Raw genomic sequence first — 16,373 nt, forward strand, 5'->3', positions numbered from 1 at the left:
TTTGGTCCAGGCTACCATTGTGAACTACACACTTTGTATGTTGCACTCAGTGTCTGATTTGACTCGGAGGGTAAATTATATACCATATCCAGCCTTTCATAATAAAATAATTAGACCGCCCACTATTCATCAAAATCACACTATTGTTCTAAATTCAAATCACCCTCTTTGCCCTCTTCATACAGTTCAGTGAAGTCATATACAACATGATCGGTTTCTGTCTATTTTAGATCACCTATTCATCCATTAATGACAGAATAGCATATTTAACATTTTAAGTTTGTTATACTACTAGTTTTCACTTAGTAGCCAGAGCAATGCTGCCACGTGAGTGGTCATGAGCTGAATGCATGGACAGCATGGATATTCATGGACAAAAAATAAGTAATAGAAACTGCATAATATGGTCAGATTGTCAATTGAATCTTGTCTATAGGCTAACTCTTAATATGTGTGAAATTAGTTTTGGTATAGTTTAGATGTAGTTTCAATTGACGGGCTGTGCAGGGTGACTGGCATCGTTTGTTTCCCGCTCATTAAGTTGGATAGAGTCAAGGACATGTTTTTCATCATTCTAAAGGCCTACTGTTTTCTTTTCCCTTACAATACATTTGATTAGTAATAGAATAACAGTTAATAAAAACAGTCCTGTAACAGCTTATTTTTACAAAGTAAATGCAAAAGAGAATGGTATCAATCCGCAAAGCGTGCGGTCAAATTATTAACATTGGGCCTCCCGGGTGGCGCAGTGGTCAGGGCACTGCATCGCAGTGCTTGCTGTGCCACCAGAGACTCTGGGTTCGAGCCCAGGCTCTGTCGCAGCCGGCCACGACGCACAATTGGCCTAGCGTCGTCCGGGTTAGGGATATCCTTTGGCAGGTTTGGCAGGTAGGGATATCCTTGTCTCATCACGCACTAGCGACTCCTGTGGCGGGCCGGGCGCAGTGCACGCTAACCAGTTCGCTAGGCGTATGGTGTTTCCGCCGACACATTGGTGCGGCTAGCTTCTGGGTTGGATGCGTGCTGTGTTAAGAAGCAGTGCGGCTTGGTTGGGTTGTTTCTCGGAGGACGCATGACTCTCGAACTTCGTTTCTCCCGAGCCCGTACGGGAGTTGGAGCGATGAGACAAGACAGTAACTACTAACAATTGGATACCATGAAATTGGGGAGAAAAAAGGGGCAAAAATAAATTAACATTTTTTCAAATTAACATCAGCGCCAACGCTGATAAATATGCATAACACAAACTCATCCAAACACTATTGTTGATCTAAATTAAAGCAACCTCTTCGCCCTCATCATTCATTAGGCCTTATTTCAATTTGATTGTGAAGTAAGGTGCACAATTATCCATTTGTCATTCATTCAGTGGGCTGGCATCGTTTGCTTCACTGGATAGAGTAGAGGATATATTTTGCATCATTCTAAAGGCCTACATGTGGCATGTTCTTGTTTCCCTTAAAATACATTAAAATCACATTTTATTTGTCACATGCGTCAAATACAACAGCCCTAACCAACAATGCTATAAAAAAAACACAATAAAAAAATAAAAGTAACAAATAATTAAAGGAGCAGCAGTAAAATAACAATAGCGAGGCTATATACAGGGAAATAGACATTTGATTAGTAATAGAGGTATAGTACATAAAAGTCCCAAAACAGCTTCTTTTTACAAAGTAAAATGTAAAAGAGAATGGTAATCAACCCCCGGAGTACAACGTCCAATTATTTGCTGCTGATAAATAGGCATAACAAACTCCCCATTAAACCATTGTCTTTGCCAATTAAATCAACCTCGTCATTCAGCTAGGCCTAATTTAAATTCAATTGTGAAGTAAGGTGCGCAATTATTGCTCATTCATTCATTTGTCATTCATTCAGTGAGGAGAGAGAGAGAGAGAGAGACGCATTAGTGTCTGGCTGGGTACCAACGTCCTACAGCACATTGTCTTGGCGGGTTAAGATAGGAATAGGTGTGAAAAAATAAAAAATAGTAAAAGGCTCTAAATACTTTTGTTTGTGATTTCAAAAATCGGACAAATGAGCAGTGTAAAATACAAACATTTAGGAATAGTCAGGGAAGGAGCATGATACAGCAAACATCAGTGGCTGTTGGCCCAATGGCAGATCTAGTGTTAATAGCTGATTCTAAGATTTGTAATTGATCATGTATGTTTTTGCTCTTTGTTATAGAGCCAAAAAGATTGGAGAAGTGGTTTATCTATGCATCTCCATTTTGGATATAGAACTCTTCGTGTTGTTCGTTTAGTGTTTTCCAATTTTCCCCAGAAGTGATTAGATTCTATGGATTCTTCAATTACATTGAACTGATTTCTGACGTGCTGTTCCTTTTCAGTAGTGTATATCTATATTGTTTTAGTGATTCACCATAGTGCAGACTCAGGATTTCTGGGTCTCTATGTTTTTGGTTGGATAGGTTTCTCAATTTCTTTTAGGTTTTTGCATTCCACATCAAACCAGTGGTCTTTGTTTCTCTTCCCCATCTCTCTACCCCTCCTCTCTCTCTCTAACCAACTCTGTATTTAAATGTTACTATAGCTTTGGTCAATTCAACAACAACAACCCTATACAGTACCAGGACAGATGCGCTAATAGAAGAAGTCCAGTCCGGAACCACAACACAAACTACAGCCTCACCCAAAACACACAGCGTCCAGCTCAATCCCATTAACATTTCCTCTACTAGGATATGAGAAGGACCCCCTCTCAGCCCAGAGAGACTAGTTGTTATTGCCTGATTACAGATAACAGACGTCTTTATTAAAAAGCCCAGAGGGTGATACTGCTGCACATCAAATAGGGTACAGGATCCCTGGGAGAGGCTACAACAACCAACCACACACACACACACCCTTGCTGAGCCACAGCATAAGCAGCCCATCAACAGGCCAAGTCATTCCAGGGCTGAGGAATGAGACGAAAGGGATGATGAGCGCTGAAAGAATATGACAGACAGCCTCATGCTCATGTTTGACAATGTGGTGTATGTGTCTTCCAGGAAATGGGATTGGAGGAATGTGATGGTTCCGTTCCCTGTCTGGTGTTGACAGTTGTAGCTGAGGGCTACGGTCAGGAAGACCGCAATTGCAGCATTTTGGGGGTTCTGATTGACTAGGTCATTCACAGGGAAACAAATTCAGAGAATTCACTGCGTTGTGAATGTGATTAGTGTGCATGTGTGTTAGTGTTGTCACGATACCAGAAGTTTGACACAATACCAGATTTAGTATCACGATACTCAATACCGCCACGATACTCAAAACAGCGACAAGAAAGCCTGTCTGATATACTGACTGAGAGGATGAAGTCTGTCTACAACGTGAGACACGTTGGACAGAAAGTAACAACCGTTTTAGTACCGTTCATGTTCTAGTATCAAAAAACAAAAAAGTATAGAGGTTTCGGGATACCATGAAACACTAGTGTGTGTATTAGAGGTCAACGGATTGATCGGATGGCCGATTAATTAGGGCCGATTTCAAGTTTTCATAACAATCGGAAAATCTGTATTTTTGGGCGCCGATCTCCGATTATTAAAAAGAATTATATATATATTTTATATCTTTTATTTAACTAGGCCAGTCAGTTAAGAACACATTCTTATTTTCAATGACTGCCTTGGAACTGTGGGTTAACTGCAGAACGACAGATTTTCACCATGTCAGCTCAGGGGTTCCACATTGCAACCGCACAGTTAACTAGTCCAACGCTTTAACCATTGCACTCCACGAATAGCCTGCCTGTTACGCGAATGCAGTAGAAGCCAAGGTAAATTGCTAGCTAGCATTAAACTTATCTTATAAAAAACAATCAATCATAATCACTTGTTATAACTACTAATCCAGTTTAGCAGGCAATATTAACCAGGTGAAATTGTGTCATTTCTCTTGCATTCATTGCACGCAGAGTCAGGGTATATGCAACAGTTTGGGCTGCCTGGCTCATTGCATACGAATTTGCCAGAATTCTACGTAATTATGACATACATTGAAGGTTGTGCAATGTAACAAGAATATTTAGACTTAGGGATGCCACCCGTTAGATAAAATACCGAACGGTTCCGTATTTCACTGAAATAATAAACGTTTTGTTTTCGAAATGATAGTTTCCGGATTCGATCATATTAATGACCAAAGGCTCGTATTTCTGTGTGTTATTATGTTATAATTAAGTCTGATTTGATAGAGCAGTCTGACTGAGCAGCAGCAGGCCCATAATAATTCATTCAAACAGCACTTCCGTGCGTTTTGCCAGCAGCTCTTCGCAAGCACAGCGCTGTTTTTTGACTTCAAGCCTAATGGCTGGTGTAACCAATGTGAAATGGCTAGCTAGTTAGCTGGGTGTGCGCTAATACTGTTTCAAACGTCACTCGCTTTTAGATTTGGAGTAGTTATTCCCCTTGCGCTGCAAGGGCTGCGGCTTGTATGCGGAGTGTGGCTGTTGTCGATGTGTTCCTGGTTCGAGCCCAGGTAGGGGCGAAGAAGGGGGCGGAAGCTATACTGTTACACTGACAATACTATAGTGCCTATAAGAACATCCAATAGTCAAAGGTATATGAAATACAAATGGTATAGAGAGAAATAGTTCTATAAATACTATATTAACTACAAACTAAAACCTCTTACCTTGGAATATTGAAGTCTCATGTTAAAAGGAACTACCAACTTTCATATGTTCTGAGCAAGGAACTTAAACGTCAACTTTTTTACATGGCACATATTTTTACATGGCACATATTACTTTCTTCTCCAACACTTTGTTTTTGCATTATTTAAACCAAATTGAACATGTTTCATTATTTATTTGAGGCTAAATTGAATTGATTGATGTTTTATATTAAAGTTAAAATAAGTGTAATTCAGTATTGTTGTAATTGTCATTATTACAAATGAAAAAATATTATGTATTTATCAAATCGGCCGATTAATCGGTATCGGCTTTTTTGGTCCTCCAATAATCGGTATCGGCTTTTTTGGTCCTCCAATAATCGGTATCGGCTTTTTTGGTCCTCCAATAATCGGTATCGGCGTTGAAAAATCATATTCGGTCGACCTCTAGTGTGTAGGCGAGCTTGTGAGTGTGTGAGCATGCACGTGTATGTGGAAGATGTGCCACTGCCATGCCGATGTCTATGCAGGTCTGCACAGATCGAACAGGACGCAGGCAGATGTGTCTGCAGGCAGGTGCCGTGTGTGAAAATATTTAGGATGAAAGGCAACGGGCAGGGAGACAAACTACCCTAGTGAAAGAATGACGGGACTTCACCTTGTAGAACCATGCGCTTACAAGCCCAAACTTTATGCACCGATGAAGCTGTTTATAATGCGTGAGTGTGTGTGTGTAGTAATCCAATAACCCGTGTGTGAATGCCAACGAAAGGAACAGCTGTGTTATGAGGGACCACTTGAAAATGTGAAGACATGACATTCGGCCTAGATCTAAATAACAGTTCTCTCCCCTAACCTGGTATACTGTAGATACGTCTCCTTTTAATTAAACCTAGTCTCACCCTCAATGGAACACATCAACAAAGTCTGTGAACAAGTCCATTTTGATGACCAAAACACCACATTATTTGGTTGTTACAGATGTTCACACCACATCCAACATCGATCCCACGCTGTAAAACAGCCCAAAATGTTTGATCCTACCGTGCTAACTTCCCTAGCGTCTGGGAGCCATTAGCGGAATCAAATAGCCTTTTACAGGAGCAAAGTGACACTGAGGCGAACATCATTTCTCTCTCAAACTATATCCTTCCCTCTACTTTATAGATCTACTTTGGGTCCGACCCAAACCGCACCACTTTCCCCGGCAACCTCCGTCTCATAAATGTGGCACGGGCGCTAACTACCTCCCGTCTTTCATCTTCTATCTATCCTTTCTCGTCCCTTGCTTCAAATTGCTACCATGTGGGGAGGCTTGGTGGTCAGGGTGACCAGACGACTGTGCAGGGAGTATAGACACACACAGTCTGATTAACTGGAATCCTTCCTCCTCTCCTCCCGAGAAGACTGGAGAGGCAGAGAGAGGGAGGGAGAGAAAGAGGCTAATAACCATTATTTTACAGAGACCCTAATTAGAGAGGTAGAGAGGGTGAGAGAGAGGGTGTGTGTGAGAGAGAGAGAGAGAGAGAGAGAGAGGGTGAGAGAGAGAGGGTGAGAGGGTGAGAGAGGGTGAGAGAGGGTGAGAGAGGGTGAGAGAGGGTGAGAGGGTGAGAGAGGGTGAGAGGGTGAGAGGGTGAGAGAGGGTGAGAGGGTGAGAGGGTGAGAGAGAGAGAGAGAGAGAGAGGGGAGAGAGAGAGAGAGGGGGTGAGAGAGAGAGAGGGGTGAGAGAGAGAGGGGGTGAGAGAGAGAGGGGGTGAGAGAGAGAGGGGGAGAGAGAGAGGGTGAGAGAGAGAGGGTGAGAGAGAGAGGGTGAGAGAGAGAGGGTGAGAGAGAGGGTGAGAGAGAGAGTGAGAGAGAGAGAGGGTGAGAGAGAGAGGGTGAGAGAGAGAGGGTGAGAGAGAGAGAGGGTGAGAGAGAGAGAGAGAGAGAGAGAGAGGGTGAGAGAGAGAGAGAGAGAGAGAGAGAGGGTGAGAGAGAGAGAGAGAAACTTCATTGGGGAGAAGCCAGGTCAGATGGAAAGAAAGTAGGAATGAGAGATTTTATGGAGAGACAAGACTGAGAACAAGTGAATTCTATATACGGTGTTTAACTGTTAAATATTATAGAGTGAATGTGAAAGACAGATAGAGAGGGGAGGAGTTGGAGGAGTTGGACAGACAAACAATGGGAGGCAGGGAAGGGCTCAGGCTCTTCTGTGCTCACCCCTCTGTGTTGAGTAGTTCAGAGCTGAGACACACCCACACACACACTGCTCTTTGTGAGGAGTCAATGCACAAATGACTGAAGGAGCCTGCAGCAAAACTCACCTCATGCCCTCTCAGACACTGACTCACAGCACTGGGGGGGTTTATCTCAAATACCTGGGGTGGGTAGACAGACAGACACAGAATAAAAAACAACAAAAAAAACTAATATTTAAAAAATTTAAAAAACACCCTACAGTAGTACTCACAGACAATAGAGAAAGTCAATCTTCTCCACTCCCACTCTAATGATTTTCTACCGGGCCTTGAGTCTCCATCTGGATTCTTGACATGTTAATGGAAGGTGCTGAGGAGTATTTTTCGCCTTTCAAACAGGAGTAGTAAAGGCCTAGTTCACACATTTTTTCCCCGTTAAATTTCAATTCACCAGAGGGTGCTGCAACACCCTCAGCAACCCTACTTACCGGGGCTATGGCTTTGAGGTTCTAGTTCAGTCATGTTTTTTTTGTTTCCTTGAAGGGAACAGAGAAGAGGGGAAGGATAGAGCCTGTGTGTGTGTGTGTGGGGGGATTCCTAAGGGTGAGGAGAGAGCTAATGTTGTGATAACATCATTCAGAGGACATTATTCAGAGGACAAACATCCAGAACGCTTGCCATATCCAAAACACAGCCGCCAGGACTGGAGAGAGGCTTCCAGTAACCCAGAGCAAGCTATACGTTACTGTAATATAACAGGGACATTATATTGGAGATGTTCAAAACACATTGTTTTGACATGCATATGTCGTGTTCATGTCTAACCAAGCAGCATCCAACTCAACACAAATATCTTAAATGGATATCACAAAGATGATTCACAGAAAAACTGACAACTGTTGCTGAGAGGGAATGAAGAGACTTTCGGCTTTGGAAAAACGAGTCATCAAAATGACCCCAACGCTAGTATGATGACCTTGTGTCAGGCAGCGCAAACTATCAAAACACATTCACTTCAGCTCCAGATGCCAGCCTTGTCAGAACACGAACTGAACGTCGTCCCTCGTTTCCCTACTTGAAGCAGAGCAATCATGCGTACTCTACTCTCCCCACGGTACTCATAACACAAGCACCGACAGGTACCGAGCGTCAGACAGGGGTGCACTCTCGCAAATCACATTTTACCTCAGATTTTCCCCGTGAACTTTTCGTCACATGACATGCCAAGTGTTTCAGCTAGATGGCTCCAGCCACTGGAGGTGATCTTTAAGTCGGAATTATTATTGGAGCAATGATTCATAACATTAATCAAATCTAGACGTCAGTTTGAATGACTGTAGCGAGATGTGGGGAGAGTAATGGAGGTGGAACTATGCCCAGGTATACTTAAGAGGCATTATCAGGGAGACAGGGAGAAGGGTAGGCTAATCCTTACATAACAAAGGACAATGTTAGAAATTGATACATTGCTTTAGTCACTGCTAGGCTATGCAGGAAGAAAATTAGGCTGAGTAACTATCACATGCACGCACACACGCACACATATGCGGTATGTGCATACATGCACGCACGCACGCACACATATGCTTCCTTCATCATTCTGTCTTCTTACAGACCATTGGGGGCAGGATGTTTTCCTCAAGGCAAACACCTGGACTAAAGACAGCGGAGCTCAACAGACTCTCTGAGGAATGAGAGCGAGCTACGGATCCTCCCATAGTGCACTCCACCTTCACACTTTAGCCCTGCTGTAATGAGTCTTGCCCTGACACACACTACAGAACGCCACCCTGAGGCACAGCAGACTCACTGTACCTACCAGAGAGACAGCACAGACAGAGGGAGTCTAGGAACACTGTCCTCGGGCAAAGTATGGTACACTCATAACCACTAGAGAGAGATTTTAAAATCCCCTTTACTAGGTCGAAACCCTACAGTACATGAATAGTGACGCTTCAGAAATCATGCACCGGCCTGTAAGGAAAACAGAAGTTTGAGAGCGAGAGAGAGAAAGAGAAGAGGAGACTGAAAGATAGGCATGGAGAATAAAAGTAGATTCAGAGAGAGTTGGAAGGTAAGAGAAGCAAACAGATCTATTTTACAGAATGAGAGAACACACAGAGAAGCAGTGATGGAGAAAGACAGAAAGAGAGAGACGCAATGGCACAGTTCCAATCCGAGCTAACCTTAGTCTTCCCCGCATGACGAGGAACTGAGAAGGAGCCCCACTGCGAACGTTTAATCAACATTGAATCAATGCTGTCGTAGTATTACCCTTTCTGTTATCACTAAATCAGTGGGGATAGGGTGGGTTGGTGATGGTAGGGATAATACTCAAGACATGGATTAATGGCAGGGGGAACCGTATCTCAGCCCTCGCAGCTGTGTTGCACTGCGCACCCCACGCTAACTCGCTACCTCACACCCAGGGGCACAGATGTCCAATAGTGACGTCAGCAGCAACGCCCACAGCACCGACATGGTCGGCTTAATGGAACCAACTGCCAGAAATCTCAGTCGGTTACTGTAAGATGTAGGATGAGAATTTGCTGCCCGCACTACAGACGGCTATATCGGCCCGCTAATACAGGACTAGTAAAGGCAGAGCACTACTGTTATGAGATTATTTTTTTATAGATCACTTTTATTTTTGGATTTTTAGGGTGTGCTGCAGCACCCCTATTTCCCGCTGCTATGGACAGGGGATCACAGTTTCACCTCAGATTCAACTCAAAACCATACAACCCATACTCCACCCACACCTGCCCAGACACATATTTTAACAGGAAATGACCCACTGAGGCCTACTCAATAGCTGCTACTTCTTGTGTATCAATCAGGAAATGGGACGAGAAAGTTGTCACAGGGGAGTTGTCACAGTGTGTGCTCCACGGCCACTGTCGCCCTCTCCCAGGTTGTGCAAGGTAGTGTGTGTCCCAAATGACACCCTATTCCCTATGTAGTGCACTACTTTTGACCAGAGCACTACAAAGTGAATAGGATGCCATTTGGGACGCACTAAATTTAAAAAAAGAGAGTTGGTCCAATACTGTGGCCAAAGAGCTTGCAGGATGTATACAGTAGGTCTGCCTTCCATTGTCCATTGTTACAGGGACTGCCTGCCTGGACTGACTGGGGTGGATTGGCTTTGGCTTCCATAAAGAGCTGGGGAAATACCGAGCCTCAGGCACACACAATTAGGGTTAAAAATACAACAAAGGCAGTAGAAGTAAAGGTTCCAGGGATTATTTCTCCACCAAATTCCTTGTAAACAAACGGGACTGGGGGATACAGGTCAGCTAAGGTAGAGATAGAGACTATAGACAGGTCCAATGACCAACTAAAATACAAACGCTGTTAAGACATATTGCAATCCAATATTTAAGAAAATGGCCCAGGCATTGGTAAGTGTCATTTGTAGTTATTGCTTATCCCTTCAAAACGGTGCCCCTTCCTAAACATGTAGTCTGATTAATCCAAACCCAGCAGATTTTCCCATCCCGTGCCCCATTATATTTGATTCATTGGATTTGTTCTAAATAACTGAGCTTCTTGATCCCCTCCCCTCCCTCCTGGCCAGTCAGTCTCAGCAGCCATGAGTGGCTGCTGCAGGGTGCGACCAGCTGATCCCTACCATGCTGCATCACAATAGTCTTACTCTTAAGCATTTCCTTTCCTTGTTCCATGCCCTTCCATCTTTACCCATCTGAAACTACAGGCTAGTTAAAAGCAATATGGTTCTAGTGATGAAGGGTGTACGGCAGGATTGGAGCTCGAACCAGCCACTCTGTGGTTTCTGGGTAAATTCACCATCTGTGCCATTAAAGCCTAAGCTTTTTGGCATAAACAGTAGGCTTTACACATACTGGGAGGCTACATGGAATGGTGCTTTTGGCCATAATTTGCTTCCACCTGTTCAATTTTCGGCCTCAGTTCACGTGGAGGAAATAATACAAGGATAGGAGAGAATACGATGACAGGAAGCAAATGCGGGTCCTTTGATACACCTACACAGTGTCCCAGCCAATGAGGTATGGTCACGAGCACCATACGGTGAGAGTTCATTAGTCTGTCAATTAATCACGCTGCAACCTGCTCACCCGGCAGGACCCCCTGTTGGTCTTACACCTCGTGTTCCTTTGTGTTGTGCCTCGCCATCCCTCATAGCAACCTTGTTCAAGTTGTTGTCGCAAGAATACTTTGACCATTTATATTGAAACGCTCAACTGGAGTTGAGACAGACGAGGCAAATCATTTTATTCTCACGAGAAAAAAAACTGGCATAGAAACAATTTATACGGAAGTAATTATGCCAAAACAAGGGGGGGAGGAAACAAACAAACTGATATCGTTTACATAATACATTGGAAAATTCTACAGCAAAACGTCTTATTTCCCCAAACACAAACGACACACACCCTTCGAGGTGATAGCAAGCTATGCTACTGTAGAAACATGGTTACGAGCGCGTGGTTTTGTTAGACTACAATTATCTCAACAATCACGGACAGAATAACAATGAATGAAAGTAGATGTGTAGGGGTAAAACAAAAACGCTTACCTTTTCCGTTTCTGTCCATGTCGCCTAGATACTTCCAGGGTGCGCACTTATCCTGTATAGTAAGCAGGCTGTGGACTCTCGTGCGTCTCCCTTCCCTAGCTCCTTGCTTCCTTTCCCTTGGTGATGGGTCATTGGCGAACGAACGGATCGTTTTGGTGAACGTTGGAACCGAATTGCATCGGTGAAAGAGGCGTTCATTTTGGCTGCCTGATTTGCACACTACTGCTTTTTTGAGCTCAAAACAATGTTTTTTTTGCAGTTAAGTTACAAAATAATGATCCAAAGAGAGTGAATCCTCACTGCAGAAAAAATACATAGTGGGGAGAGGAGAGCGCGTCAATCTGGTCCACGCTATTTATCTTTGCTGGCCAGGTAAAACTGTATTTGAACGCGCATTTCACGATCTGACATAATGGTAGCCTAGCTTTTGTGTTATACGTTGGAGATTGGCTTTTTTTCATGGTTCTATGTTGTTTTTTAAGCATTTTGAACGAAGAGCCGTTTGGGAGCCAAATGAGCCGGCTCTTTTACGTGAACGGAGCCAAATCAGCCGGTTCACCGAAAAAAACAAGAAATGCCCATCAGTACTTTCCGTGGGTGATTGGACAGAAGCATATTCCAGCTGTCAATAAGACAGGGAGATGGACACAGTAGTAGCCAATCGCAGCCGTAGCTTACAAGGGCTTTCCCAATCACAGATAAGGGGTGGGGGTCTTTGTCTTTTAAATAGAATAGTCAGTCTAGTGGATTTGAGGCAGCTGATATAATAACTGTTTATCAACATACAGGCCTATCATGATAATAAATAAACGAACACAGAATGGCATTTTGCTCATCTCTGTAGTCTCCGTTTTACTATACATACAGGCTATGCGAAACCATGATGAATCAAATGACAACAATGATTCACAGAATGATTCACTTCCTTTCATCAGCACCTGTTTCAACATAATAGATTCACAGTGTGGAAAAATGATTCAGTAGCAAGACTGCACCCAGAAATCTTCTTTCCTTTGTCCCAGAGCAACAAATTAGACAAAGTTGCATATTTGTTCACTGGGTTTACACTGGATGTCCTGTTCTAATTTAGACTAAATTCAGACTAATTCAGACTAAATCACATACGTCAAACCGATTCCACGGAGGGCCAAGTGTCTGAGGGTTTTCGCTCCTCCCTTGTACTTGATTGATGAATTAAGGTCACTGATTAGTAAGGAACTCCCTTCACCTAGTTGTCTAGGTCTTAAATGGAAGGAACAACCAAAACCAAGAAGACAAAAAGGCCCTCCATGGAATGAGTTTGACACCTCTGGACTAAATGAATATTAACCAGGTCTCTCCAGCCCTATTCTAGAGCTACCCTACTGTCGTTTGTCACTGCAACTCCAGTCGTAACTAACCAGATTCAGCATATCAACTAGCTCATTATTAGAATCAGGTACACTCGATTAGGAACAGGGTTGGAGAACAGGGAACAGGGTTGGAGAGCCCTGATATGAACCAATAAGGATGTCTGTTGTGTCTGGAACAAACTTTCCTCACACCAGAAGAGACTGTCACGTATACAAAGTTAGCTACTCTCGTTTGATAGGTGCCACTGAGACATTTCAGTTTGTCTGAGAATAACACAAAAGAGTTTTCACAGACTGCTCAAGCAATGACCCAAACAGTCAAGATTCTGACCAGTTAAATTACCATAAAACCACAGCACACATCAAAAAGAAACAGTACTGAATGAAACATTTATTTAAAGATGGACATCAGTATTTCTTGCAAACCAGCGAAGCCAAATAAGAACAAAAGCTAAACAATAGGCTTAGTTACAGCATTAGAATAATGTTAAGCCATATTTTCAGCCTCTCATCATCCTCCACAGGGCCTCAACAACAGCGAATCACAGCATATGGTATCCGTTGGTTACACAGTGCAAAATAATAGATTGTGACAGAGCCAAATTCATTTTAACGTCATCATATTGCATAACGGCAATGTCAGAATAATTCTAATTGTGTGCCACAGAGACTTACATAACTCGCGTTACGCCTAGCCATTAGGTTAAAAGAACAACATATTTGATATAGACTAGTCATTCCATAACATTGGGGTTAATACAATGAGGCAGACTTATTTTCACGGGACATTCTATAACAAACATGGTAATACACTTCTCTGTGACTATAGTGGCGCAATGGACATATACCTGCATACATAGGATATTCATAAATATCTGGCTTCCATTACAATCAAACAAGCAAAAACAGAAGCCACACATTGACCATATGATATGTTATTATGTCTCTATAATTCAAAATAAATCGGAAGCAAAAAAATTGCGTCTATTGGGCAGCTCCTTCCGATTTCCTGTATCAAAAGCGTAAATAAAGTTGTGAATCCAACACTGTATTGACCTTGACGTAAGAGAGACACGCAGCTGATTCCTCTGAGTGGGAGGCCTGTTTACCTAATGAGATGATGAACGGGTTGTGCAATCTGGCCTGGTGTGTATCTGGGCTATGTGAGCTCTGCTGATCTGGCCTGGTGTGTATCTGGGCTATGTGAGCTCTGTTGATCTGGCCTGGTGTGTATCTGGGCTATGTGAGCTCTGCTGATCTGGCCTGGTGTGTATCTGGGCTATGTGAGCTCTGCTGATCTGGCCTGGTGTGTATCTGGGCTATGTGAGCTCTGCTGATCTGGCCTGGTGTGTTTCTGGGCTATGTGAGCTCTGCTGATCTGGCCTGGTGTGTATCTGGGCTATGTGAGCTCTGCTGATCTGGCCTGGTGTGTATCTGGGCTATGTGAGCTCTGCTGATCTGGCCTGGTGTGTATCTGGGCTATGTGAGCTCTGCTGATCTGGCCTGGTGTGTATCTGGGCTATGTGAGCTCTGCTGATCTGGCCTGGTGTGTATCTGGGCTATGTGAGCTCTGCTGATCTGGCCTGGTGTGTATCTGGGCTATGTGAGCTCTGCTGATCTGGCCTGGTGTGTATCTGGGCTATGTGAGCTCTGCTGATCTGGCCTGGTGTGTATCTGGGCTATGTGAGCTCTGCTGATCTGGCCTGGTGTGTATCTGGGCTATGTGAGCTCTGCTGATCTGGCCTGGTGTGTATCTGGGCTATGTGAGCTCTGCTGATCTGGCCTGGTGTGTATCTGGGCTATGTGAGCTCTGCTGATCTGGCCTGGTGTGTATCTGGGCTATGTGAGCTCTGTTGATCTGGCCTGGTGTGTATCTGGGCTATGTGAGCTCTGCTGATCTGGCCTGGTGTGTATCTGGGCTATGTGAGCTCTGCTGATCTGGCCTGGTGTGTATCTGGGCTATGTGAGCTCTGTTGATCTGGCCTGGTGTGTATCTGGGCTATGTGAGCTCTGCTGATCTGGCCTGGTGTGTATCTGGGCTATGTGAGCTCTGCTGATCTGGCCTGGTGTGTATCTGGGCTATGTGAGCTCTGCTGATCTGGCCTGGTGTGTATCTGGGCTATGTGAGCTCTGCTGATCTGGCCTGGTGTGTATCTGGGCTATGTGAGCTCTGCTGATCTGGCCTGGTGTGTATCTGGGCTATGTGAGCTCTGCTGATCTGGCCTGGTGTGCATCTGGGCTATGTGAGCTCTGCTGGTCGGGCCTGGTGTGTATCTGGGCTATGTGAGCTCTGCTGATCTGGCCTGACCCTTGAGCAAAACAGAATGCACTTGGCCCTACACTGCTATAAGGAACCTAAAAGGGTTCTTTGGCTGTCCCTGTAGGAGAACCCTTTGAAAAACCCTTGTTGGTTTCAGTTGAGGACATGGAACCCAAATGACAAATGAGTTCAACCTTGAACCAAAAAAGGTTCTCCTATGGGGACAGCCGAAGAACCCTTTTTTCTAAGAGTGTAGACACTGACTGAACTAAGACACATTTAGCATTTCCTCTCTAATAGTTAAGGTTAGGATTAGGAGAATGGAATCTGATCCCAGATCTGTGTGTGCCTAAGGGCAAGTTCAGAGCTCAGACCTGGATACGTGTTCCTTAGTTTCTGCCTCTCAGCTTACACTACTGTTTCCACAGCTGTTCAAACACAAAAACAAACACAGTGTTTCCGAACAGCCCTCCATTGTGATCTCTGTTCTGGGACAGCCCTCCTCACCATTGATAACGCTACATCAACCTTCTTTCAATGTTACAATGATGTCGTAACAGTGATCCAAAAAGGTCAAAACTTACACACATCCATACACACAGCATTCTTCCAAACTGCATAAATGATTATCCGATATAAGCAGACATTAGATTTGACAATGTAATTCTGCAACACTATCGGCATTCACATTCAACGAGGCACACTCAAGCACTTTAATACATGGTCGACTCCATTGCTGCTGTATCAGCCCTTTGTGACATCTGCTGACGCAAAATGGGTGTCATAAATACATTTGATTTGAATTTCGATAAAAGCGCTTTCATCTCAGATTGACATTAGAAGTCAGGAGACATGAGCTTTGATGACGACGGCTAATGTTCTACTTACCGATGGAGCAAAACTCTAATTTGACATTTATTCAGATTGACTGTGTTTTTAATTTATATAGAGCATGTGTTTTCCAATACACCTGCCCTAAAGCCATGAGATTTAAAGATGACCATCCTCATCCTCCCTTTAAGATGTCTATAAATAAATGCCAAACAAAAGCATCTGAATTGGGCTTTTCATTGGACAAAAGTTGTGTTACAAAATGTACATAAAATAATTAACCAAAATGAGGGACCAAAATGATCCAAATTGAGAATGTTTTTACAAACATTTTCATACATTTCCATCGTAGACGACCTCGACCATCTCTCATATGCGTGCATGCCCTAGAGGCAATATACACCTTGGCTCGCATAACAAACTCCGAGACAAATATATGTACACTGTATGTCACGTGTATATTGTATGCCACTTATGGTTGAATTAATTGTTGGAGTTTCTGGAGACTTAGCAAAGCCAATATACGTTTCCCCACTACATATGTGGCAGTGGATGCTA

General features: G+C 43.6%; 1 protein-coding gene across 1 annotated transcript in view; it reads right to left on the bottom strand.

The window, feature by feature from the left end:
• LOC118368632 (actin filament-associated protein 1) overlaps nucleotides 1-11,878 on the bottom strand; it is a 116,337-nt gene extending 104,459 nt beyond the window's left edge. The window contains exon 1 of the mRNA XM_035752897.2: nucleotides 11,373-11,878. Within this exon, the coding sequence (XP_035608790.1) occupies nucleotides 11,373-11,391 (19 nt within the window). The 5' untranslated portion in view covers nucleotides 11,392-11,878. The remainder of the gene's footprint in view (nucleotides 1-11,372) is intronic.
• Between the last annotated feature and the right edge of the window lie 4,495 nt (nucleotides 11,879-16,373).

This window comes from Oncorhynchus keta, chromosome 35 (genome assembly GCF_023373465.1).
Source record: "Oncorhynchus keta strain PuntledgeMale-10-30-2019 chromosome 35, Oket_V2, whole genome shotgun sequence".
In the NCBI taxonomy this organism is placed as follows: Eukaryota; Metazoa; Chordata; class Actinopteri; order Salmoniformes; family Salmonidae; genus Oncorhynchus; species Oncorhynchus keta.